The 26,036-nt window shown below is 52.7% G+C and overlaps 8 protein-coding genes across 8 annotated transcripts; 3 read left to right on the top strand and 5 right to left on the bottom strand.

Moving 5' to 3' along the window:
- Window positions 1–953: 953 nt before the first annotated feature.
- Window positions 954–4,142, top strand: MRS44_017173 (uncharacterized protein; the record flags this gene model as incomplete). Its single annotated transcript, XM_065617661.1, has 8 exons — window positions 954–1,502; window positions 1,551–2,162; window positions 2,309–2,892; window positions 3,190–3,296; window positions 3,341–3,707; window positions 3,771–3,876; window positions 3,968–4,010; window positions 4,072–4,142. 8 exons carry the CDS (start codon window positions 954–956, stop codon window positions 4,140–4,142), a joined length of 2,439 nt encoding a protein of 812 aa, XP_065473733.1.
- Window positions 4,143–7,892: 3,750 nt separating this feature from the next.
- MRS44_017172 (uncharacterized protein) lies at window positions 7,893–9,871 on the bottom strand (the record flags this gene model as incomplete). The annotated part of the gene is made up of 3 exons (XM_065617660.1): window positions 7,893–9,351; window positions 9,418–9,592; window positions 9,718–9,871. The coding sequence occupies 3 exons, from the start codon at window positions 9,869–9,871 to the stop codon at window positions 7,893–7,895; spliced, it is 1,788 nt and encodes a 595-aa protein (XP_065473732.1).
- A 3,128-nt stretch (window positions 9,872–12,999) lies between these two features.
- MRS44_017171 (uncharacterized protein) lies at window positions 13,000–13,915 on the top strand (the record flags this gene model as incomplete). Its single annotated transcript, XM_046271497.2, has 3 exons — window positions 13,000–13,162; window positions 13,269–13,795; window positions 13,862–13,915. 3 exons carry the CDS (start codon window positions 13,000–13,002, stop codon window positions 13,913–13,915), a joined length of 744 nt encoding a protein of 247 aa, XP_046127122.2.
- A 1,465-nt stretch (window positions 13,916–15,380) lies between these two features.
- On the top strand, window positions 15,381–15,985 carry MRS44_017170 (uncharacterized protein; the record flags this gene model as incomplete). Its single annotated transcript, XM_065617659.1, has 3 exons — window positions 15,381–15,545; window positions 15,605–15,676; window positions 15,740–15,985. 3 exons carry the CDS (start codon window positions 15,381–15,383, stop codon window positions 15,983–15,985), a joined length of 483 nt encoding a protein of 160 aa, XP_065473731.1.
- A 1,052-nt stretch (window positions 15,986–17,037) lies between these two features.
- Window positions 17,038–19,309, bottom strand: MRS44_017169 (uncharacterized protein; the record flags this gene model as incomplete). The annotated part of the gene is made up of 4 exons (XM_065617658.1): window positions 17,038–17,266; window positions 17,657–18,105; window positions 18,169–18,814; window positions 19,008–19,309. The coding sequence occupies 4 exons, from the start codon at window positions 19,307–19,309 to the stop codon at window positions 17,038–17,040; spliced, it is 1,626 nt and encodes a 541-aa protein (XP_065473730.1).
- A 1,137-nt stretch (window positions 19,310–20,446) lies between these two features.
- On the bottom strand, window positions 20,447–21,796 carry MRS44_017168 (uncharacterized protein; the record flags this gene model as incomplete). The annotated part of the gene is made up of 1 exon (XM_065617657.1): window positions 20,447–21,796. The coding sequence occupies one exon, from the start codon at window positions 21,794–21,796 to the stop codon at window positions 20,447–20,449; it is 1,350 nt and encodes a 449-aa protein (XP_065473729.1).
- Window positions 21,797–21,823: 27 nt separating this feature from the next.
- MRS44_017167 (uncharacterized protein) lies at window positions 21,824–23,818 on the bottom strand (the record flags this gene model as incomplete). Its single annotated transcript, XM_065617656.1, has 1 exon — window positions 21,824–23,818. One exon carries the CDS (start codon window positions 23,816–23,818, stop codon window positions 21,824–21,826), a length of 1,995 nt encoding a protein of 664 aa, XP_065473728.1.
- Window positions 23,819–23,833: 15 nt separating this feature from the next.
- MRS44_017166 (uncharacterized protein) lies at window positions 23,834–25,739 on the bottom strand (the record flags this gene model as incomplete). Its single annotated transcript, XM_065617655.1, has 3 exons — window positions 23,834–24,422; window positions 24,469–25,322; window positions 25,605–25,739. The coding sequence occupies 3 exons, from the start codon at window positions 25,737–25,739 to the stop codon at window positions 23,834–23,836; spliced, it is 1,578 nt and encodes a 525-aa protein (XP_065473727.1).
- Between the last annotated feature and the right edge of the window lie 297 nt (window positions 25,740–26,036).

The raw sequence follows: 26,036 nt of genomic DNA, 5'->3' as shown, positions 1-26,036 counted from the left end.
TTGTTCTGTTATTCTGTCGCTTGTTCTGTATAACATGTTAATTTTTTTTATTCTGTTGTTCTGTTATCACGTTAAGGCTCTCACACTAATCTGTTATAACGGAATAACAGAATAAACAGGATAACTGAAATAAGCTTTTTTCATTGCTTTTGTCACATCAAACGAACCAAAAGGTCATACATTGATTAGACCGGAAGGAAGGTCTCTCAGCCGTTTAGAAAGGCTGCTGACTGGCAGGTCGGAAGTCCGAACTTCCGGTTAGCAGTTGGTGTCATCGATGTTTCCCAAAAAGCAAGTTCTTCAACACAACGGCTCCGGAGGCCCTTCACCCTAGGTATAAGAAACCGACCTATTTTCCACTCATTAGATAGAGAACCAAGAGCTTCTATGACAATCAATTCATCGCTGAATGTGACAGCTTTTTATCACCGCAGACATCACAAATACCAGAAAATTTTCACATTAAGATAGTTATCATCTCATACCCATTATTATGGCTTCAGAAAGCGATATTTTATCGTCGATCGGCGACTCTAATTCTCAAACACCTGACCCATTACCTTCAAACTTCTTCTCTATTATGGATCGGCAGTATCCAGATAAGAATAAACCGCTTGCCGCCGGCCGCAAACGAAAGACCAAAGGCACTGTGCTTTATGTGTGCCGATTATGCCCTAAATGGAGCCATGGGCATCGAACAACAGCTGTACATCTGTTGAAATGAGAAGATACTGATTGCTTAATTCTATCTCAAAGTGAAGTAGGGAACCACTATTTATCTACAGGCACGATTTCTTGTCGAATGTTCCTCCTTCTTCAACACCTTGCCACCAACTTGGTCGCCTCACACTTGTGATCTCCAACAACATCATATCAAAAACCGCCATGCTGCACAGCCTCGACCGCCGCCGCCGCCTTCGCCGATATCATCGAATCAACGCTCATTACCCGCCATGTTTGCATCTATCCCTACACCTGATAGTCTTCGGCAGGTTTTCAATCGGCAGGCATATAATGAAGCTGTTATAGGACTGCTCACACAGCGGAGAGCTCCTTTTTCAGCTGTTGAATGGAACGAGTTGAAGGATCTCGCTTTGGCATGCAATCCGACCATCGGTGATCAATTAATCACGTCCAGACGTCAGGCCATGCGTCACATGGCGGAAAATCACGTATTCTATAGATATCAGATCAAAGACAAACTCGCAATCGCGTCTTCACCTATTCACATCTCCACCGATCTCTGGACATCGCCACATCGTCATGCTCTACTGGCTGTTTGTGCTCAATGGGTTGATCAGGATTATCAGCTGCAGAAGGCACTTCTAGGACTACCGGAATGTCGCGACAACCACTCTGGAGAGCGGCAATCTGATCTCATTATGAGTATTCTCGAGACCTTCGGCATCATGTCGAAACTCGGCTATCACACCGGGGATAACGCTACGTCAAACGACACATGTCTGAAGTCTATAGCACGTCGATTGAAAGAGAATCTTAATGTAAGTTGGCGGCCGTTTTTGACGGACTAATCTAATGATGAGCGGTAGATCGACTATGACCCCAAAAAACGCCGCATCCGCTGCATCGGCCACATCATCAATCTCTCCCTTCAAGCCTTCCTTCTCGGGTCATCGAATGAAGCCCTCATCGCCGCACTTGAAGCCGCATCTGAAGCCACTAGTGAAGACCTGTTAATTCGCTTCTCTCAGGCCCTCACCACCAGAAGACGTAGAGGACGTAGACGTCTCTCGAGATCGGACGTCGATGAGGACTATCTAGGCATTGAGGGCATACCTGCGCTACGTAAACTGCACGGTCTGGCTGTTTGGACACGCTGCTCATCACTTAATAGCCAGCTGTGGGATGATGAAGTCGTTTTGCGACTAGGGATCGATAATGAGACGCGGTGGTCTTCATGGTATCATGTCCTCGATAAGCTTTTCAAAAAGAAGGCGCATATCGTTCAATTCATGCATGAACACGAGAAGATACTCGGAGACAATCGATTGACGGCGGCTGATTGGGATTTGCTTCAGAAAGCGTACCTATTTCTCCAACCCTTTGATGGGGCCACATTGTGCGCCGAGGGCAATAAAGCATCTCTTTCACAGTCATTATTTCTAATGGACTGCCTTCTTTCCCATTATGAAAATGAGAAAGTGAGTCATTCATTGCGAGGTAGTGAGGACATCTCAGCGTTAATCCCACATCTGAGATATCTCTCGCATGCGTTGTGCGGCCGGGACCTGTGTGGACATCTCATCGCTGGTCTCAACAGCTAAGATAGATGCGAATACGATTATAGCGGCACTACAGCGCACCCGAGACACGCGATGAACGCATGCTACATGCCATCGATATGGGCTGGTTCATTATGGATAAATACTATAGCATGACCGAGGACGTTCCCGTTTATTCCGCCGCTCTCCTTCTCGACCCTTCGAAACGAGACGCCTACATTAAGCAGAACTGGCCGGATGAGCGGTACGACAAAGCAATTAGCCGAGCACAAGCGATTTGGGAGGAAGAATACAATATTGAGCTCCCTACTAAGCCTCCGGCCGCTCCGAGCGCTGTCGCGGACATTGTGGAACACGAGAGTAATAAACTAGCTCAGTTGGCGAGGAATATGAAGGTGAAGACCGCCGTGTTGCGTTCTGAGGATGATTTCATGACCTTTATTACCGCTCAGCCGATAGAGATCGATTCTACGCCACTTCAATGGTGGTGCGCATCTGAGCAGTGGAGAAGATATCCACGACTTAGCCGCATGGCCATCGCGATACTCTCCATCTCACCAGAGTCATCCGAGCCAGAGAGAGCCTTCTCTGGAGCCCGCAGGACATGCTCATGGGATAGGCTGCGGATTAAATGTGCAAACATTGAGAGGTTAGAGTGTATAGGCAGCTGGCTGCGCGAAGGTCATATCATACCTACATCCCGCGGTGGATTTGGGTTACCGATGATGGTTTCCGAATTAAAAGATGATCTTACTGATTCCGATGACAATTTAAAAGACAGAGAGGATATTGATTGATATAGAATAGAGCCGTTAAATTAATTGTTTGATTTCATCGCCGCATTGGCTTACTATCGTGTTCCTTATCCTGTTATCCTGTAATCTGTATTTCTTTTCTTATCATGTTCTGTTTAACATGTTAAGGGATTTCTTAACATGTTAGACAGGTTGCCCATGTATGCCCCGATCCAGTGGTGGATTGATCATAGGAACGCTTTCCCGCGTTTTAGATTTGCATTGGACGCTCTTGCTATTCCGGCTATGGCAACTGACTGTGAGAGAGCATTCAGTCTTGTGAATCTTATAGTCACCTCATAGCGGCATTCCCTGCTTGGATCGAGCATTGGGTCGGCCTAATTACTGAAGAACTGGGTCAGGGGAGGGCGTGTTACTCTATGGGCTCCTTCGGTTTTCCTCGACTCGGCGTTCCTCGCCCCTCTTCCATCAATAGTATTTCCACTCGATCCCGCTCCGGCTGGCCTCCCGGTATCATTATTGCCACTTACAGTGTTCACTATGCCGTCCTCCATTGCCATTCCCGCTGGCTCCCCAGCTACGCCGTATCCTCGCTCGCTCAAGCGCACCAGCTCTTTTACCAACAGCACCTCCTTGAGCTCGCCCTCGTCACCCCCTCCATCGGCCGGCAACCCGAAAGCCTTGCACATCCACCGACCGAGTTTTCTTAGTACGTCGATCCTCCTCCGGTCTGACTTAGCTTCAGCAGCAACGACATGACATGATTGTTCAGCATTTATTCATCTGCAACATTGCTAACTGTCATCCCAGGCTCCGCCATCTCCCAGCAAGAATGCACCGTCATCAATATCGGCGGCCTGGATGGTCCGCCTTGGCTGGTATGTTAGTCTAGTCTCTAACCTGCGCCCCCTAAAAGGCGATGGCCATATTCCTATCTTTGCCAGTTTATACTGACAATACCTCAAATAGATATTTTACCTCTCTTCTAGCCAGGGTTTCGTCTGGAATCCGGGTATGCTGGCTTACAATACATATCGTTACTTCAATTCGGGGCTGAGTTGTGACGTCCACAGAGATCTTCCTGCCCTCCTATATCGACTGCGGCTACGTTCCGCCCGAGAACCACCGAGACCATATTCACTAAATCTTCCTCAGCGACGAAGAGTCCAAGAATATACTACCACAATAAGCATACTCCTTGGCTGCACTTGGCCCCGACTCCGGCCACAACTTATACCTTTTCTTCTCACGAGGCTCTCAGGTTGACTTCACATCTTCACGGTGTCTCAGGTTTCGTGAATTTCCTTTCATCCGATCACTGAGCAGGCATAACATGCCTCTTTCGAGACCTTGCTCGCTTCTTTGACAGGGTATTCGAATGGGACAGTCCAGTTAGCTGATCTAGTAGTCTTCCTTTGTGGATTGGCATTGGCGGAGTATGACAGACTTGGCGGAGCACTTATGGCTCCCACGCTGCCAATCTTGTTTCGAATCGGGGTTTAAGATGCAAGTGTGCACACGCGGAATTGGCCTGGCCCCCGCAGTTTCCGTTTCTATTCTCTTCAGACCATTAGACTGCCACATTCTATTCGTCGTTTATGCTATTATGGCTGAACCTTCTTGATGGACAGTGGCGTCGTGGTTCAACGGTCCGTTAAGTTACGTCTCGTCAATTCACACGGTTATACAAACAATCGTAGCTTACCGAGACGATGGGCGCCGGCGAGCGCTTGCCGAGATGAGTCAATAGGCTTCTAACCATTCCTCCGCACCGTGGTATCTCAACCGAGCTGGTAGACTATCATGTGCCAAATACAACTAAGAATCTACATCGTGTTTGACTTCTCGCGACCGATTAGAATGCTCCTCTCGAGCCTAAAAGCTCAATACTCAAGCACATACAACCCCATGACCTAAAACAACATACCATGTGCTATACCTTGTTTCATCATCTTGTCGAGACCGAATAGCCCGTTCCCATCTCCACACCTTCAAGTACTTGCCCGCCGATAAAGCTCAAGCCCTCCGATGAGGTATTTGTCTGCCAGTGAAAACATCATTGCGTGGACCTGAAGAGGGGGGATACCATGGGTTTGGCCGTCCGTCTCTGGTTCAGCATTTTCTTCGGCATAATCACCAGTTTACAGGCAATCAGCCATTCGCTGCACCATCAATCGAAAGATGGTCATGAGCTATGTTATTCTCTCCGGACGCTTCCTGAATGGTGCTTGAGTAGAGAGAGCAGTCCAACCGGGGATTGTGCTGCCTCGAATAATCTAGTATAACTAGTTTAGAGTACTAGGGATTGGCTGCATAATATGACTTTTTGTACAGGTATCCTTTGCCGTTCGTAGATGAACATATGGCCGGTGAACTCTTTAGCCTCCCGTGCCCTGCTACTCGAATCGGATTACATCGTGCGGATAGTGCCAGCCATGGAAAATACTTTACGATTTGCGAGCACACTTGTCTCGAGTAGTTCCGATATCACACGCCCGGACGGGCCCAATCTTCCCGAAGCTGTGAGCGTCGACCCCGGGTCATCAACCCGATAATGTCAGGTTCGTTAAGTTAGGAACCACAAGACCCCGTGAGTGTGCCGCAGAATCGTTACATAAGCCCCAGGAGTTGCGAAACCGCGTCATGATTGAAGAGGCACAGACTTGTTTTCCATTCGGTCAAATCAGGAAGCCCGTTGTCGATGGCGGCGAGCTTGACTCAGGATATACACGTGTCAATTATCTCCTCGATCTACTTGCTCCAGACGTTTCCCGACCGGGAAATCAGGCCCACGGTCGCAGTCGGTTACGAGTTCTAGGTGGTCTGGTCTACAGCAGAAGAAAGACTTTGACCATGAGCCCTTTTATTTTCTGCGTACCCCTATCCCCAACTTAACCCTGGCTTACCCCAACTCTGGGGGTCGGGAAGTTTAAGCCAATCAGCGAACCGATCCAACTTCAAAGCACATGCACCCATTCGTATGGGCGATTTTAATCAAATCGCTGGTGAATAATGCTGAGGTAATTAATCTCGCTATTAATAACTCTATTATTATAATTAAATTATTTTCTTTTAAGGTTAATAACTATATAGCGACTCGCCGGCGAAAGGCATAGATGTCAGGGAGTATGGAGACAAGGATGTCTGAGGCTGATGGGAGACCCCACGCACCTTACAACATCTGCAGGGGTGATCCGATACTGTCGCCCTCGTTGGTGGCGTGCTCCTGCTGTTTACTTTCACCGACCCCATGCTTCGCTATTTCACCTAGAGACGATGATGCTTCTTTACTATCCAGTGGAGGCTGCGCACAGCGCCGCATTTGCATCGGCTTCTGCAGCGCATACATGTTCTTGTTGCTTTGCATAGGCTGCGGGGAAACGCCTGCACAATCCGTTCATATGTCCACCTTACCCTGTCGACTAGATACCACTTGAGAATCTGCACCGACGACAAATGCGTGAAGTCCTTGACCTAACACCGCTTGAGGATACTCGATTATGACGTCCGCTTGGGTGCCAAGGCGGACAACGCCTTCAGGAATGCCTTAGATACTGGAGCCATATTCGACAATGAACCGAGAAGCCGAGGAAGAAATCGGCCTCTATCGGTACTTGGATTCAAGGTAATGTGATTGGAAAGCTGATGTCACGCTGGCTTAGCCGTTTGCCGTCGTCCACTTGTCCCCCTCTTGCATATCCGCTCACACCCTCGCTCTAATTTCCGTTCAGTCCCCGGACAATTGCCATCCCAGGACCATACGTACTCTGAGTAGCAGGAGGAGTAATAAGTAGCTTATTGCAATGCTATCAAACCTGGCGAGACGAGGAAATGACGAGCGCCTGAAGCCCCGGGCCTAGGCCAGCGCGGGCAGTCAATGGAGACTCAACACAGCACAGGGGCCTATTTGGCTCGGCAACTAAACAGCGCTATTGGGAAGTGAGTGCGCTAAGTGCGAGAGAACATGTGTGATACCAGTTTCCATGACTCACGAGCACGCAGTTCATCTGCCGCGGTACGATGCGGCACTGATATCTCATCATTGTCGACGAGGCAAAGTCAGATCACATGCCTCGCACTCGGCAACACCCAGACCTTACGAGACACACTTCAACGCGGCGCAAGTTGGTGCGTTACATCTCAGCCACCTGAATTGCGTCCTCGGTCCACCCCATACTACTTCAGCATACCCGGCCACCAATCTTTAACATGTGCGATGTCAACGCGAATATAAACGACTCTTGACATACGATGTTGCCCTGAATAATTCAACGACTGCCTCTATTAACTCCCGCTTCGTCTCCGTCAGGTCGATCATTACCCGGCCGAGTCGCGTAGTGAAGGTCCTTGAAAAGTTCCACAGCCGGGTGACTTCTGCCAGCAGGAAAAAAACACCACAGACAGCGAGAACGAGATTTTTGAAACAACATGCATATTAGGAACACAAACTCCTGTAAATAGCCTCAATGGCTTCTGGGAATCATCACACGGACCCAATGAATACTCTGACGCTGTGCAAAATAATCAGCAACCTCAGGTACCTATAAGTACGGTAAACAGATATTTCTCATGTAACAATCGGCGCGAAATCTTACACACACTACCCACCAGAGGTGATGTTACATAGATCTCTAAAGATCTGGTACCAAAATGTTACAAGATTGTTGCAAGACGGTCAGACCACAGCAACTGACTCGGGGACCTCACATCAATCCCAATAATGATAAGCCCTATGTATGTGCTAAAGAGCAGACTTAGACCCTCAATTAGCTATAAATCAAGGGCTTTTCATATATATTTCCATCCGACTTCGTGGTAGGTATGCTCCAAACGCACTGTTGACATTCTGAACTAATTCCGTGGGTAATGTCCAACAATCTCCTAGGCGATCTATCTATTTCCTAACCCTAAGTACAATCCACGATGCCAATCGATACCCAAAGATAATAGAAATCATAATGCCCACATCCCTGCCCATATGTCCCCTCTCATATCCATATTGATCTAGCACCGCCTGGCCATCAATCTTACACTGGTCTGCCAGGGGAGAGTCGTACATACACCTACAGCCCTCACCGCAGTCGTAGACCCGACCGGAAAACTCATTTATCATCATGCCCTCAAAGACATACTTCTGGTAGTCCCAGTAGGAGAAGACGTACTTATAAAACGGATTGAGAATCGTGGGCGGGATCATGAAGCCACTCACGGACATCCACAGGCCATTCGCGAAGGCAACGAGCGCCAGCGAAATGACGAAGCTGGGGAACAAGGAGGCTACAAATACCACCAGGGACTCAGCAGCCAGCAAATCGAGGAACAACCACATAATCCAAATGAAGAACGCTTTAGCAGTAGGGTGGAAGTTACATAGCCAGTACGAGATGAGGGAGAAAAGAACAACGATAAGGAATAGATACGGTACGCCGATAAGAAAGTTGGAAAGAATGAATTCCGCGGCGCCGTAGAGACCGCTCTGGTGCTCTTTAACGTACTGCAGGTTATCTTCCAGGAAAGCTGGGACATACGCGACCGCCATGAAGGACATGAAGGCAGACCCGAAGAAGAGAGCGATGGTGAAAGGCTGGATGGACTCCTGGTCCGGGGCAAGGCGAACCCATACTGTTCCCACTAGGATAGCTAGTCCAAGGTACATGATAAGCCGAATACCATACGCCACAGCATCGCGGTAACTCTTAATGAAGCTCCGATGCAATAGCGTAAGTGTCAGACTCGGCATGCTGGGTTTGTTATCCGTCCCCTCGTTTCTGAAGTGGCCACCCTCCTGCTCAGCAGTCATGATGGCGGACCTCGTATTCTTCGCGCGGTGGGAGGTTTGCCAGGTAGCTTGGAGATTGCTGAGACGCTGGGCTGCCGCGGCTTTGTCTTGCTGAAAATCGACGTTAACCAGCTCCAGGAGGAACTCAGCCGGATTAACGTGCTTAGGAACCGTGTAGCCGAATTTCTCGTAGTGCATCGTTACGTCGCTTACAGATCCGAAGTAATGCGTCTTTCCTCGAGAAAGCAACAATAACTTATCAAACAAATTAAACGTCGACGTCGAGGGCTGATGAATCGAGCAGATGACTATCAGGTTGTTCCGCCTAGCGACTTGGCGGAGGTAGTTAACGACCTTCCAGCTCGCCGCTGAGTCAAGACCGCTGGTGGGCTCGTCGAGGAAGATAAGTTTCGGGCTAGTGATGAGTTGGCTTGCGATACCAACACGTCGCTTTTGACCACTAGAGACGCCTTTGCGGATGGGCGTGCCTATGAGGGTGTTGGCTTGGTCGACGAGGCCGAAGGATTCGAGGAGGCCATTGATACGGAGGAGACGTTCTTGCTTGGAGAGGGAGCTAAGCAGTCAGCCAGCCTATTCCCTAGAGCATGCGATCCCGTTCTTGACTTCTGCAGGAGCCTACCTTGTGCTAGCTAATCGCGAAGAAAACTCCAGCGTCTCGCGAACAGTTAAAGACCCGATAAGCGCATCCTCGTGCTCAACGAAGCAAGAAATGTCCCGAAACGCCGCTCTCGAAAGCTGGCTTCCATTGATGAGGACCTGTGCTTCGATATTGCTTGTATTGCTGGGTCGTCGAGCTAGGACATTCAATAGCGTTGTCTTTCCACACCCCGAAGGTCCCATGAGAGCGCAAATCTCGCCCGTTTAATCAACCATTGTTAGTTTCTCATGCTGACCCAATGCAAGAGGGTAATTGACAAACCAGCTTCCACTATTCCCTCGACATTATCAACAATCGTCTTTGCCTGCTTCGTTTCCTGATCTTTGACTGTTACTGTGACACTGCGCCAGGTGAGACTCTTGACCGTCGTGTTGAGGAGGTACTTCTCCGCGACGGGGCGCTGTTCTGGATCCATGGTGTAGTCTAGGTTCTCCGTGGCTCTCTGTGGCGGAGCGCTGTTCAAGACTGGACATAGGGGAATGGTGAAAGTTGTGAGCAAGGTAGAGGTCGAAGGGATTTAGAAGTGATGCCTCGGGCCAGGCCTCGGCCGCCAAAATAATGCAATTCAGCTGCTCCAACGGTCAAGTTCTGGCTGGGACCTAATCTCGTGGTTGTTAGACCGATCGTTACGGCGTAAATGTGAGTGTCACAGCTCTTTCTATCCAATTGAGCAGAAATCATAAATGCTTGAAATGTCAGTATGCCTCCTTTCACATCCGCTCGCCCCTCGGGGCATCATGAACTGCAGCCATCATCGTCAGGCGGGAACCTTCGAATCCCTTCACAAAGCCAAAGCCAAACCTTCAATCACTCGCTGACCAAAAGCCCGTCAATGTTCCCGTGCGCAGTACCCGAGTGCACCCATCTCTCCCATTTCTGCCATCTCTCCTCCAAGCACCGCAATGTTGGGTGCCAAGTGGGCGCAACCTTCAGCGTCTGTCACATGCGGTTCATCGGAGAACATTTTCGGCGGACGCTGGAGCCATCGAGAGGCCCTGTGAATTGCTCCGGGATAGAAGTGGCTGGCCGGAACTTCGCCGATGGTCGGCAGTTTTGGCTGACATGTGACATTTGATGGCGAAGGGGTAAGCCCCGATGCTCCCTAGGACAGGAGCCCGGCAATTCATTTTTTATGAGCCGCCGTAGCTAGGATCCCATGCTCTGTAATCACTACGTAGCACCCTAAAAGTGGGTAGATGTGGCAGATGGTCGAACGACGCTGAACCCGGGCGTTCTAGCGACAAGGGAGCCATTAGGTTTATAGGTACCCGTGGATCTAATTTTCGCACCAACGTTACTGCATGTCTCCCCAGCACTTCAGTCGGAGCTTGGACGGTGCACCGCGATGGTGTCTGGGCCTGGGTTTGGTGTGGCGGCCGACTGCGAAAGTGGCACTGAAACTGTTTCTCCTCGCGAGATCAACTCTTCGAACCTCGAGGGACATACGCGTGAAGCCCTGGTGTGGCCAACGGCATGGCGTCTGCTGCATGTAGGTGGCCCTTTTATAGTCGTATCGACGCTCTTAAACGCACTGGGCTTTCTTGTAGTACTCTGTTTCGGAATCTTGGAGTTTGACACCGCGGGTCAATACGTTGACGAGGCTCTAGAAGTGGTGGTGGACCTGTGTCACGCTTCAAATATCAATGCGGGTGAAAGTGCTCAAGCAAAAGGACTCTGTTTTGCTCGTGTAGAGACTTCAGAGTGTTCAGACAAGGCAACCCGCGTGATAGAGAAAAAGACCCAGTACATGTTGTGGGAGGGGGTCTCTGGTCAACAGCTTCCGCTACTATTCATCCTTTCTCTTGACGGAACACCACTTTGTTCGCATGCTATGGACAAAGCAGCAAGGAGGAGGAAGGGGCAGGATTCGTAACAGTATTCATACAGGCGACACAACGATTCGCCGCGCTGTTTTGTTCGTATAACACCTCAGCCGGTCCATTGCCCAAGTATATCATCCTCCGTCTCGCCACGGAGGAATGTAAAAGCTGTGCAAAAGGGTCGTTAGTAAATATCGATTCTAATCATGTTGAGCTTGAGGAGCGGCATGCCATGCTTGTTCGTCTAGTACGTGAGGTCTAGTAGTAGTATGTGGGGGTAAGCCTGAAGGGAGGCGAAAGAATCCGGGCGAACTAACAAAATAGCCGTGATCCGGCCATCGGGGACCGGTGAACGGGCTCACCCACCCTCCCCATCGCCTCCTCTTCACCTTCGCGCCACGGCTCGCCCGCTGCTTAGCGCCCACTGCTGAGCACCCAGAAGATCACCAATTGGCAATCTTCCACCATGGCTGCGTTCGCCTTATCACCGCCAGCCTCACATCCATTCGGTCCAGCATGCTACGGTTCCAAGCACAAGCTTCGCCTGTGTGATACTGACTCGCGCCACACGACGCGCCAAAAGTTAAGCTGCGCGATAGTTTACATGCCTAGTCGTCACCTTGAGGAGGGGTTCGGGGATTTTACCTGTTGCAGGCCCAGTTGACCGATGGAAAGAACTTCATCCCCACTTCTCCCTATCACGCCCCTCTAACATACCCCAGGCACGTGTCGTCCGATGTTGAGCCGCATTGGGCAGCACTTCTGCCATCTGAGTCCGTTACGCCTCTTGTCTCTGCCTCTTGCTGGGTTGTTCAGTCTCTTATCCCCCCTGTGATGAGGAGTCCCGGAGATCGAGCGCCTCTTCGTGACTCGTGCCGCCCGCAATGAAACGACAGACTGCTTTGGGGAGAGCCTCGACCGTGTCTACAGATTGGAGCCTCGATCCCATCTTTGTCACCTCCATCTCCTTCGTCTCTTACTGTAGCCCTAATACCCCAGCATATATGCAAACTATCGACAGTCGCAACGACGTCGCGCTGGATTAAAGGTACGCTTTGGCCGGTGCTGTTTGTTACTCGTTCACCCACGCCGTCCCCACGCCCGTCGACATATAAGCCCGTTTATTCTCGCCCATCTCGTCCGCTCATTGCTAGGCCATGACGACACGCCGCCTCCAACTCTCTTCCCTACATTAGTGACTGAGAGACTCCGCTTTACATCCCATAAGCAGGTGCAGTCGCCTACTTCCCCTTCCAGTAGCAGCTAGTCCAGGGTAGTGTGCAGAAGGTGGGCTTTGGTGCTTCCCTTGTGCCTGCTTCCACAGCTCTTGGGATATTGAAAATCTGCAGCCTCTTTCCCCCAACTTACCGTCCACTTTCGGTCTGCCTCCGAGTCCATCCTTGTTTTCAGGAGCTTCAGGTTGCGTTTACTCTTTCATCGTACCCCCCACGCCCGCCGCCAGGCCCAACATCCCCTATATATACCAACCACCACTAACCTCCAGCCATTGTGGCTGGTCGATTGCAAGCACATAAAGATAGACAGACGGAAGAGGGCAGACAGAAACGGAACATCAATAGACAGCTCAGGCAGACCCCCAACCCGTTGTCTCAATCGTGCCTGGGTCGTCCAGAGCCCCGTCGTTGACAGCACCGACAAGTACCATTTCCACGGCGCCTACCTACTTGAACTCTCTACTCAACCAGCTACAACCACGTTCACAATGTCCATGTTCATGTCACTACCCGCCTACGCGGAAGCTCCTCCTCGCAGACGCTACTCGGGTACCAGTAGTGCCTCTGCTAACCCTGATGAGGACTGGACCAAGATCTCCGACCTTGCCGAGCGCCGACGGATACAGAATCGGATTGCTCAGCGCAACTACCGTATGTTGTCTCCGCTAACTCCGGGAGCCTGACTTCCACCGGACTTGACTCCCGGAGATTCCTAAGCTGATTCTCGACCAGAACTGACATGGATGCCCGCTTGTAGGAAAGAAGCTCAAGAGACGCCTCGAGGACCTCGAGCGCCGTGCTGGCTCTTCTGATGATGCCGAGTCCGATAAGCAGCCTCAGGAGACCACCAAGTCGAAGCGATCCTTCAAATCCCAAAAGTCGCAGCCCGTTACCTCCGCCAAGCCAGTCGTCTCTCAGGGCCAGTTCACTCCTCCCAGGCAGCCGACTGACGATCTCTTCTTCCCTGGCACCTACGACGACCGGGCTCGCTCTAGCAGCCTTTCCACGTTCACACACTCGGCTTATCCGGCTCCTGATGAGGTCCTCATCGCTCCCTACGGCTCCCCTAAGACCTACCTAGCCATAACTACTGCTGACGCCTACCCCAACTACCTGAATGCTTCCGCCGTGCCCATGATGCTTTCCCCGAGGACGCATTTTAGCGACACCGCCAAGCGGGAGTCGTGTCCCAGCGACGACGGGCTGATCCCCTATGCGACTTACGGCTACATGCCGCCCACGGACTTCAACGCTCCCAGCTCCTACGACCAGCCCAACCCTCATGTGAGTTGCGCCTGTCAAACGTCCCGCGGGGTAACTCGAGACCAATGTTGCTGATAGGGTTCGCAGACTACGCTCTCGCGCACTTGGGAGCACTCGGCCAACTACTCACAGGCCGAATAGGAATATCCAGTGTTGCGAATAATATAAAAAATACGTATATTGGCAATATGGAAACCTCGCCATATTATTGTACTGCCAAGTGGTGCATATTGTATTAGGCCATATGATGTTAGCCTCTATTGTATTGTATTGCCAAGAACCCAATATATTGCCAGTGTGACAATACATCCCATATATTACACGTGACCCGGGTTATTCTAATGCGGCAGCTAAAGTACATCACCTTGAAATTCTCGTACCCCAAACCATGACTTTAGGCACTCCAGTGCTTCAACTACATCACTCCCAAGCCGATTTCGGCGATCTATAATGGTTATCTTGGCCCCAGATAAGAGTCGTTCGGTCTCAGCAGACATTGCGGGAATTAATAGTATATCCACCGCCATTTTACTCAGGTTTAGGCAGTTATTCTGCCATGTCTCCTCTAGCCACTATGCAAGGGCGCTTGTAAACCCGTAAACCCGTTGAGACTTGCAATAACGTTCATATTCGTCCGTGACAAGTGACGGTTGCAGGTGCTTGTTCCGCCAATTCAAGAACTCGTTCGTAGTCGTCGATGGGACCTCGCAGAGAGGAAGAGGTGATTCCACGGGTTTATAGCCGTTCTACAGCGTCTCCGTCAACTTCTTTGACGACTCAACCCACTCCTTTTTCTAGTTCTCCTGTATGTAGTGCCATTTATGTGAAGGGTGGAGCACGATAGCGGCAACGTAGGCAGGCGATTCATCAGTGAGCCGGTAGTACTTGTCCAACTTTGCCCAGCCCGAGTTATATCTGGTGACACGAAGCTAACTATCCCTTCAATTGTCGAGGAGCTCTGGCGAGTACCCCGCCCCACACTACCTTGTCAACGAGGAGGTACATGAGAGGAACCACACGATGCGTCATTAAGCAATACCACATAAATCCTCACATAAACCATTCTTAATTAGATAATGATTTCCCAATCGATACCTTCATCACTACCTACAGAGGCAGTCAATCCAGGGGCTTCAATTAGGGCAGCCAAGGTCAAGAAGCTCAAGGAGGCCGTTGGCGCCGGTCAGTCGTAATAAAAGGAGGCGCCAGACAGTTTGGGGATGTGAGCAGTGTAATGTAGCGATTTGTAACTCGAGAGATTGCTGGTACTTCTACCATAGGCTAAAATAGGTGAGGGGCTAGGTACCTTTGATTCGATGCATTTTTATTGGCTGCCCCCCTGCCGTGACCCGACCGGAGCTCCTCGACATTTGAAGGGATAATGACTTACCCTTGCTGCCTGTCTCCTATCGGGATCGCATGCTTGGGCCAAGTCCTCATTATTTTGTATGTATTCGTGTTGAGAAGCGAGCCTGTGGCTACCTTTGAGAAAGTAGTAGGTTTGTCGTCGTTCAATGTATGAAGCTAGCCACGGTGAGCAGACCTGAGTTCTCCGTCGTCCCGAGTCGACCCTTGCCCCTGCACCCTCGATGCTCACTAGGATCGCATGCTCTCGTGGGTGACCAACCGCGAGCGCTCCAACAAGCTGCTCCAGTGCCCCGTCTGCAGATCCCGCATCCAGCTCGAGGGCCCGGGGGACCTCGTCGTGGCCCTCACCGACGTCATCCCCTACAAGTTCAACCGTGCGAGCCCTTTCATGACGCTCACTTCTGTCACCATGGGCCTGCAGTGCAGCCTGCAAATAGTCATTTTCTTGCTGAATCCGCCTAGGGTAAACAGCGCAATATTGCCGTCAGCTCTGCCCAGGAGGCCTACGAAGTAGGCCCCATATCCATTAATGCTGTATGATCAGCTCTGTTAAAGATTCTTCTGTATTACCTTCAGGTCGTTACTAATATTGCTCAGATCGAGCTCGTCGCCACCCACCCGTTGCGCCTAGGTATGGCTCTGAACTTCTCTGACTTCTACAACGAAATCCAGAACTCGCACAATCGTGCCTACCACCTTGCCAAGCCGGCCGTTCACGATGCCCTTGCCGAGCTCAACTCCCTATCTGAAGAACCTTTTAGCGACTGCACATTTATCACACAACTTCTCCTTGGGAATCTGACTATTTGGACGTCTTCGGAGATTGAGAAGCTAGGACCCTAGGGTAAGGCTCGGATAAGAAAGTAACCAAAGGTGGCCTAGGTCGAGAGGGCACGTAAGAATACCTTGTCCGAATTATTCGAGGTCCTCGGCGATAGCAGCATCAAGTGCGGCAACTGCCGCTGGGGCAGGTCGGGTAGCCGGGAGCAGTGACACCCTCAGCCTCGGCGAGGGCGGCGTCGTTGACACTACAAAAGAGGTAGTTGTCACGGGGACCGCCGGTGGTAGACACAGGCAGCACAGAGTCGCAGACTCACAGACCGGCATGCATGCTGCCGCCACAGTACAAAGCCAAGATGCCCTTGGAGGGCCTCTTTCTGGGGTCGCCATGGACGAGACCAACGAGTTAGACACGATATAACACCAAATGCCGGGACCACTCCCCTTAGCTCTTGAGACGCTCCGCCTAACAAGCATGGTGCTGGGCATATTTGTGGTGTGTGTGCTTGCATGCGCTTGCTCTCGACCCGTCGCTTGACACGGTAGACTTTTTAGCCTATAAACTCCCGGGGGGAGGGAAAGCCGGAGCCGTAGAGACAAAAGGGAGAATAAATTATCATCAGTCGATAGCGAGGGTGTGTGAGTGTATGAGTATGTGAGGTGGAGATGGGTGGGTTGTCTGTCTGTATTACTAGACGTTAGGGTGCATTAGATTAAACGGCGGCGGGAGGTAATAAAATCGAGGATGGATCGAGATGGAAACCGAGACACTAGACGAGACAAAGATCAAACAAGGCCGTCTGTCACGATTGCCCCCGAGCTCACCCTACCACCAGTTCAGGCCAGGGGACGATCCAGAAGGCCGGACGACCAGAGGCCGATGAGCCACAGGGGACCCGGCTTTACCACCCACACATCCCCCGATCACTCATATCCAAGTTAGCCAGCGCATCCTCCATCCCCTGGCTTGGAGGATATCTATATTACATCGCCACGCCCTGCCCCAGCCGACCTTCTAGCCAGCACTACGGCTCTTCTTTTCGCCTTCCACCTCCTCCGATTCAAACATCGCATCTGAGTCCGCCTCTGCCGCCGGCTACAGACCCACCATGGACTCAGTACAACTCCCCATCGCCTCCGTCGAGGTGCTTCGCTGCATGCGGTGCGCCCGCTCCGTCGAGGCCACCTCCACCGACGACATCGGCGCCATGGGCATGGTTCGCATCGCCCACAACCTCTACTACTGCGAGCGCTGCGCCAAGATGGTGGGATATATATAAAGCAATGGCTCCGGTGGGCACCCCTTTGATGAAGTTCACGAGGTCCATATGGGTCTGAGTATTTCTTGTAATAGGTATACAAATGCAAGGGGAAAAGAAAGCTGTATCATGCTACTGCCCAGAAACAAACGCCCGCGCCAAACCAACGCCTGCCAATGCCCCGCGCGATGGGTATTTTTATTTTCTACCTTTTGAGCTCTCCTCTCTAAAATATGAATAAGGAACGAATGCATACGTCGTGATTAAATGTATAATACCGTCCGGGTCGTCAGGGATTACCAGTTGATACCAGTCCGTCCGCACGACCCGTCGACATTCACCCGCCCGCCAGCGTCGATGGCATCTTCCCAGCCCATCATCACAGCCAACAGCCGGCACCCCATGGCGCTCACAGTGCACACCACCTTGTCGCTCGCGCCAGCAAGCACCGCCAAGTCCATCATGTACGCCCTACCGACAAGGCTCCGCAATCTCAGCGTCTCCTCCGACAGAGGCGCCATGTGTCTCGCCACCTCGTTCACATCTTCGAAATCCACGCCAGCGGGCGCATTGGCGGCGTTGTTCTTGCGCTCGATACCGAAGGTTCCAGAACATGGGCGCGAAGAAGCCGCCTTCACAGCCAAATGTTTCGTCCACGAAGTGGTGGGGCATGTGTGGGTTGGGGTTGGCTTCCTCGATGGCGTCTTTCGAGGCCAGAAGGATTCGCTCTTGGGGCAGGATCACGTTAGAGAAGTCAGGTTCCTCGTGCACGGTGGGATCCTCGGAGGCGAGGAGAGTGATGGCGTGGGGCTTGGCGTCCCCGGCAGCGGACGAGTTGTAGTGAGCTTCCACCAGCTGCACAACCTGCTGGAGGAAGACCTCGGCGGGGATGTAGCCGTCTCGGTACTGGTATTCAAGCGGGTGCTAGTCACCATGGCGGATGTGGAGGCCAATGATAGGAGCATCTAGCATGGTGGTGTCCCCCACCTTAGCCTTGGCCTCGAGTCCAGTAACGCGATTGTCAACGTAGGCCTGATCGTCCTGGTTCAGGCGGAACAAGTCGCGGTTTCCTGTCTGAGCGAGTTCGACGAGATCGCGCAGCCCATTGTCGGTTTCTGCAATGCGGTGGCTCTTAGCCAGCAAGGCCGAGAAGATCTCCTTGGCCGTGACCACCGAGACGACCAGGTGTCGTGCCTGGAAGGGACAGGGAACCATGTGATGCCGCGGGGGCGGCCTACAGTCGGGGGCAGGAGGGGCCTCGAAGATGTCTGTGTAGGTGCCATATGCCCAGCGGGAGTCGTTGATGAAGAAGGCCCTGCCCTGTTCCTTGGCCAGTCCATAGAAGGTCCACATCATCATCAAGGTGCTTCCCAAACCGGCATCCGGGGTCTCCAGCACGAAGGTCATGGGGCTCTGACACACAGGCTTGTGCTTCACCGAAGCCTTGCTCATGCCAACAACGTGTCCACGGGCTTTAAGACGGATCGCCTTGCCCGATGCGGGCAGCAAGCCCGACCTCTCTGCTTCATACACATCAACAAAGTAATCATCCGGAGCATCGTAGCTCAGCATCGTCCGCTCCGAGAGGGGTTTTGTGGTGAAGGTCTCGGGCCCCGGAAGGGGCCTCTCGACACTGTCCACTCATTTCGGCATACTGGTCAATGGACAGCGGGAAATCTTAATTGGGCAGGATAGAGACCGTCCACTTGGAGCGGCCCTATTATCGTTGATGACAACATGGGTGGGGAAGTCAGGGACTGCGTCCTGGCTGACCATCTCAAACTGTTCCTGGGAAAAGTACAGCCAGGCGGCCGGCATGGCATCACGGTTCTGGAAAAGCCAGGGCCAGAAAGTAAACAGCGATAAGTAGTCCAGTCAGGAAGAAGAGCCGGCGGAAGAGCTGGTTCAGCCAAGTGACCAAAATATGACTGGAGGCCCTTTTGGGTCTCGGGACCGAGGCGGGGAGACTGGGAGAAGGTAGTGGAGAGAAGAAAAGGTGGTTAAAGTTGAATCGGGAAGAAGGCGAAGAGAGGGGACCATGGTCGTCGTGGTTGTAGGAGGCTCCTCGGCGAAGGATGAGTCGGGCTGGGGCAACCAGCATTGTGGAATGTGTTGATGGGGCCGACATGGTAACGTCGAGTCAAAAGGGTGGGCGTAAGATGAAAGGTAAAGATGATGTTGTTCAATGAGAGTCGGTTCGAGGAGGTCGAAGGAGATGGTTCGAGTCGGAAACAAAGAAACGCCATTATTCAAAGAGAAACAGAAAATCGGCACGGCATGGAGAAGCGAGTCCGAGGTGTCGCAGGTACTGATGGGCCATGGGGATCAAATGAGCGCTTAATTTTCTATCTAAAGGAGTGACAAGAGTCGGTCTCTTATACCTGTGTTCAGTCTGCCGATCTCATAGGCAGCAGGCTGTTCCCTGATGCTAGTTGTGGTGTAGTGTTCACGCTGACCGTGAAGCTATTCACGATGGTAGTGATCCTTGCCCCTGACACGAGGGGCAAAGGTGACAAGAAGAGGGGGAGCGTCTATCCAAATATGTGTCAAGCCGCTGGTGCAACTAGGGAAGCGAACAGAGGCGGGAGCGTCGTGGATAGATGATTCATCGGGGAGATGAGAATCCAGCGTCTCTCTGCCCGGGCTCAGACTAGATCAGAGGAACAAGTGTGATAGGGGACACCGATCTTTGATGGACGGATCTCGACCAGTCGGGCTGCTCGCGCCGGCTCAGTGATGACGAGAGATCAGCGACGACGATAATGTCGCACAAAATTCCTACGCACAGAGACAGAGAGAGATTCGAGCGGTCGGTACGCCGGAGACTTGAGCGAAGAGGAGCGATCAAAAGGGCGGTTGTCGACTACGACGAGCACCAAAGGAGCGGAGGAAGAAGCAAAAGGAAGGAAAATGGAATGGAAATGAAGACGTCAAGTCATCCTCCGAAGCACCACCTGCCGAGACTACTACATCAGTAGACAGTTCTAGTAGTAGTAGGTTTTATTACGCCCGGGAGAACTAATCTCATAGGGCCGTTAGATACGCTAAGCCATTTACACTTCCGTCGTGTTAATCCTAACCACAAAAGAAAGCCCAACTTCTCTCTCCGATTCTTTTGTTCCAGCCTCGCTTGACTCTATTTGACAGGCCTGCTTGAAGGCCGGTTTCTCCAAGTGTTCAGCATCCTATCTTCAGCAGCTGAAGCATGGTCTGTCAACCTGAGGCTGTTAGATGTTAGTATCTCCTGGATTCGATGATTAGTATGTTATATCCCTCGATTCGCTCCCAGTCTTCCCGTCTCCGTTGCAAACTTGACCGTCGCCCGCACCGCCTGTAGGTTAGGTGCCCATTTCTGCCCATCCGACGTCGACTTGCCCCCCAGAAAGAACGAGAGATTTCCCATCATGTTTTGTCTAACTTGTCGCATGCCTTCACGCTCTGCCTCCCACCTTGTGCACCGGAACAGAAAATGTTCCATCGTCTCGGCTGCTTGTCCACAGTCACACATGTCAGACTCCACCGCGCCTATCCTGTACAGGTAACTGTTGATCCTCGCCATTCCCGTACGGAGCTGCGAGAGCACGTCTGCTTCTCCTCTCTTTAGTCCATCGTATAGCGCTTCCGTGTGTTTGCCTGGCAGAGCTTTGTCGATCCTCTTGGAGTAGCCGCCTACTCTGTCGGGCAGTGTCCGTTGCTGCCGCAGTTGCGACCTCGCCAATCTGGTCCGGGTGGAGCGAGCCTGGTATGGTAACGACTCCGGTGTGCGCTCTGCCGCGGTTGCTCTTCGGGCTTGCCTCTTCGCCATGTGGCCCATGGCAAATTCATCGCTTCGGGATGGTATCCACATCATCTTGACCCTGTTGTTTGCTTTTCCCAGTCGTTCGATGTGATCATAGATCTGCCGAATGGTGCCCTGACCTGACTGCTGTCGTGGTCGTGTAATCGCCTTTAGGGATGACTGGCTGCTCGATAATACCGTGAGCTCTTGGCATTGAAGTCCGTCGGGCATACATCGAAGTGCCATTGCTATCGCCTCCAGCTCGGCCGTGTATGGGTTCTGGTCGTCTCGCGAACCGAGAGTGACCGAGTACCTGGCGACTACCTTATCTGCCCGGCCAGGCGATTTGTGGCAGATGACGCCTCCCATGCCTACTAGTCCTCCCCTGTCGGAAGCACTAGTCGCGATGACAATATCGTCGGCACTGTCGGCCGCTGCTACCGCCGCTTCCCGATCAGTCTCGCACTCCAGCAACACGCGGCCGTGCCACGGTGGTACCGCATAGGCTTGGATCGTTTCCATTCGCTCGATTCCGCTCTCGGCATGTGCAAGTGCCAGTCTCTTCATCGGCGAGATGTACCTTCGGCTCACTGACACTTTTAATGTTGCCAGCGGGTGTGTCTTTGGCAGAGTCCGGACGTTGATGTATAGTCTCGTGCCGGCCTGAGCATGTCGCTCGCATACCGTCTGGATGCTGGCCTCCGCTTCAGCCACTGCCGTCGACACCGTTCGAAAGGCGCCCGTGATCGCCTGTGCCCCTACTTTCTGTGCCCTGTTGAGCCAGGTTAGTTCTCTTTCTCCGCGTGCATGCGACCACACGACAGAAGCGTAGTCCATGGCCGGAGCAACGGTGGCGACGAAGAGCTATCTGGCAGTGTGCGGTGGAAGCATCTTGAGTCTCCTCAGACACATAGCTGCCGAGAGACCTTTGGAAGCGGCCTCGGCTATATGTTGCTTGAACCTGAGCTCCGTGTCCATAACCACTCCCAAGATCTTGATCTTCTGCTTCGGCTTGACTTCCTCTCCCTTGATCATGAACGGTGCATCACTGGTGCGTTCAGCGACGCGTGTGAAGTGGATGATAGCCGTCTTGTCGCATTCAAACGTCGCTCCACTACGTCTCTCCCACGCTAGTGCTCGGTCAATGATGGCCTGTATGCCGTCCCTGTTCGCCTCCGCCGTCGGCCCTGTGACCCAGGCTGAGTAGTCGTCGACGAACGCGATCGAGCCGCCTTTCGAGTCGATCCTGCTCTGCACTAGGTCTGCGTTGAAGAAGAGGAAGAGCACAGGCGACAGTGGCGACCCTTGCGGAAGGCCGGCCTGTGGCAGCTCCCGTCGCTCAGAAGTGTAGCCGTTCACCACGATGGTGGCCGTGCGGTTCGAGCAAAACGCATCTATCCACTTCACAAGCCCCTTGGGGATGCCTCTTGCTTCGAGTCTTTGCAGCAATCTGTCCTTGAACACTCCGTTGTAGGCACCCTTGACGTCGAAGCTAACCAGACTGACCACTTTGCGGTTCCGCCATGCTTTGTAGACCTGTTCCTGGAAGAGCAGCAGTGCCTGCTCTGCCGACCGCCGTTTTCTCGCCCCAAAATGGTTTGTGGGTAAGAGTCCGAACCTCTCGACGACGTACGAAATTCTGTCAGCTACTACTGCTTCGAGGCTCTTGCCCAGCGTCGACAAAAGCGAGATCGGCCTCCATGCCTTTGCGATCCTATAGTTTCCCTTGTCCGGTTTCTTGAGCGGAATGATCTTGGCGCTCCTCCACTGGTCCGGTAGTTGTCCTTCGCCCAGTGAAGTGTGGAACAGATGCATAACGCGCTCCTTCACCACCGGCCACAGCTGTTTCCACACCATCGCCGGCAGTCCGTCTTCCCCGGGCGCTTTCCACGCCTTGGCTTCCATGATCTTCTCCTCCACTTCCTCCATCGCCAAGTTCGGCATGGCCACTTCTCTCCGCCGCGGTCGCGGGTCTTCGTCTTCTATGGTTGCCGGCAGCGGTGGGAAGAATGCACTGAGCAATTCTTCCGCCTGCTCGGCCTTGTCCTGCGTCGTCGTCCCGTCCGCTCTTTTCAATGGGGGAATCTTGTCACTGGCCATCCCACCTCCGGGTTTGAGGTACGTGGCGGCTTGCCAGATGTTGGTCCCGTCTGCGAGGAAATCATCCCAATGGGCCTTCTTCTGCCTTTTGATGGTGTCGTGATACTCCTTGGCTGCTTCCTTGGCTCTGTTTTCTAGGTTGTCGATTCGGTGGCCTACACGGCGCTGGGACCTCGCCAGGTTCCTCCAGAACGTGTACGCCTTTCGAAGCCTCGTAAGATCTGTTGTCCACCATCTCTTCGCGTACGGTGATGGTTTAGCCCGTGGAACCAGTTCGTGGATCGCATCGAGAACCACCTCCATCAGCCTGTCCGTCTGTGCCTGAACTCCGCCGTCCCATGGGAGTGGTGCCAGCTTGCCCTTCACCCTCTCCCTGACCGCATTCCACGGTGCGTTCTTAAAAAGTAATCTTGGCTCAACCGTCCTTTCAGGCGTCGTGAGGTCAAACTCTGTTCGGATTGCCCTGTGATCTGACCCATGTTCGGTCGGGTGGATGCCGCAGTGGACCACTTCTTCTGCCAACTCGGACGATGTAAGCATCAGGTCGATCGTACTCTCGCAGTTTGGCCCTTCCCAAGTCTTCGTCCCTCGCGGGAGAAGACTGAGTAGGCCATGCTCGTCCATGAGGTCGATGATCGGGCCCGCCTCGCCTTGCCTCCTGCCTGTCACCTCGTCGCCTCCCCAGAGTTGGTCATGTCGATTGAAGTCGCCGGCCAGAACGACATCCGTTCTTTTGCCGGTGCCGTTGCGGAAGTCCATTATCGTCGTGTGCAGTTATCTCACGGCCGTGCGTAAAGCATTCTCGTCCCTCCCTTCCACGTACACAGATACCACCAAGACTTCCCGGTCAGGCAACCGGAGTATTGCTCCGGTTAGGTCAGCCGAGGGTATCGGCACCTGTTCCGCTTCTAGGTCACTGCGGATCCAGAGCATGCTGCGAACCGCCCATTGCATCTCATGTCTCTTTATCGGTAGGAATCTCGTCCAGTTTCTATGATTGTTCGGTACTGTCACCAACGCTCCATCAATGCTCAAAGCGTATAGTTCGGCTACCGCCAGCACCGCATAGTCCCGCAAGTCTCTGTCGTTCATCATGCTCAGCTGTACCACATCCCTCTTCCGCACGTTGAGCTGGAAGATTTTCAGATTAGTGCACATCACCATGTAGTCGCCGCACTCGGCAGTGTCGACTGAACGACTCGTGCGGCCCTCTGCATAGAACGCACTTCGGCTCGACTGCCTAGCATTCTCCGTGGCGATATCCCGCCTCCGCACATTTACCGCATCGCTGCGCTTTCTTGCAGGTGAACGCCTTGTGACCAGTTTCCCAGCAGTTATAACATTGGGCTGGGCCTTGACGCCGCTCGAAGATGTTGGTACTAGCTGACTCTCCGGCAAGATGGAAGTACCTCTCCTCCAGTAGACGTCGCGCATCACCCGCCTTCGTAACATAGATCACCATCGAACCGTACATTTTCCCATTCTCCTTGTCACTGAGCCAGTGCATCTTAGCGATCGTCACCTCATTCTCCTTTCCTAGTGCCTCCGCCGCACCTGGCAGCACGTTGCCGGATGGATCCAGCACCGCAGTCCTGTTTGCGCCGTCAACCTTAACCGGGTACAGTTGGTCCCTGAGGACTCTTGCGCCCTTGACCACCGTCTTCTCTGCCACCTCCCTGACAAGCTGCATCTCTGCTTCATCCCGGCAGATCACCTTGATGCGGTCTGCGTTCCTCGCGTCTTTCACCACGGCTGCGCACCGCCAGCTCTGTTGGCCTTCTCTGGCCCGCACCTTCTCTTCGATCGCTTGACGAACTTCTCCAACTTGCGCCTTGCCTCTGTCCTCTTCGCTGACCCGCGAGGTGTCGATGGTGCAGAACAAGGTATCCGTGAACGAGGATGGGGTCGTGCGCATGGACGACAGTGTGTGGACATTGCTTGGCTGGCTCGTAGGCGGGGTGCGGGCTACGTCCGCATACGATGGCTGTGGGCTCGTCTGAGCACTGCTGGAGATGCTGTCGGCCATCGTGTTTAGCTGTTCCTTCACCTGTTTCATTTCTTCTTTCACTTGCTTCAACTCCTCTGCCGTCTGGGGTTGTGTTCTCCCTAGCTCTTTCATAACTTGCTCTCGCATCTGCTCAAGGTCTCTTGCAGCCTGTTCACGCATGGCTTTGAGCTGCCTGGTGGCTTGTTCGTGCGAGCGTCTGAGCTCGTCCGCCTTCTTCAATTCCTCGGCTGCCTGGGCCTTAATCGTCTGGATTTCCTGCTGGAGTTAGCGTATCATCTCCAGCTGTTCGCTCATCATCCGCGTTGCCGTTCACTGGTTCTCCATCAACGCGTCCCAGAGCCTCTCTAGCATCTTCCTCTGTTCACTCATCAAATGGGTCGACGTCTCCTGGAGCATCGCTCGGAACATGATCTGCATGGGCGACGCGTGGTTGCCCGTCGCGCCTTCCGTCATCTGCGAATCTCTGGCCCCGTCGGCCAATCCAGTCTCGCCTTCATTTTCACCATCCCGCGGCTGTTGTGGCCCGTTCCTCCTCACTGTATCATTCCTCTTCTCAATCGCCTGTAGCCTTTCCTGTAGTTTTGCAGTCGGCTTCACGGGTCTCGAGGACCGACGCGCCACGGTGATTGAATCTCCACCTCGCACCAGGATCTCGTCAGCAGTCGCGTCCATTTCGCGACACCACGCCCACGGTCGCACCGACCTCTACGTCCCTCAAAAAGATTGTAAAGATTGTAAAGATTGTAAAGATTGTAAAGATTGTAAAGATTGTAAAGATTGTAAAGATTCCCCGCTGCTAGTCCACGGTACATATCTCGTGCTCTGCTCGGGTTGGACAGTATGATCACCCTGGGGCGGTAGAAGTGGCTTAAATCCCAACGTCCTACCTCTGCATTTCCACGCTGACGATGGTCCAAGTCTCCGAAGATTGCCGGATGCAATAGATGGGAGAAATGCGCCCGTGAAAGG

This window comes from Fusarium solani, assembly GCF_023522795.1.
Source record: "Fusarium solani strain SB1 chromosome Unknown bctg00000013, whole genome shotgun sequence".
NCBI classification, from domain to species: domain Eukaryota; kingdom Fungi; phylum Ascomycota; class Sordariomycetes; order Hypocreales; family Nectriaceae; genus Fusarium; species Fusarium solani.
Note: the sequence above shows the minus strand (reverse complement) of the source record. Positions and strands in the feature narration are given on the sequence as shown.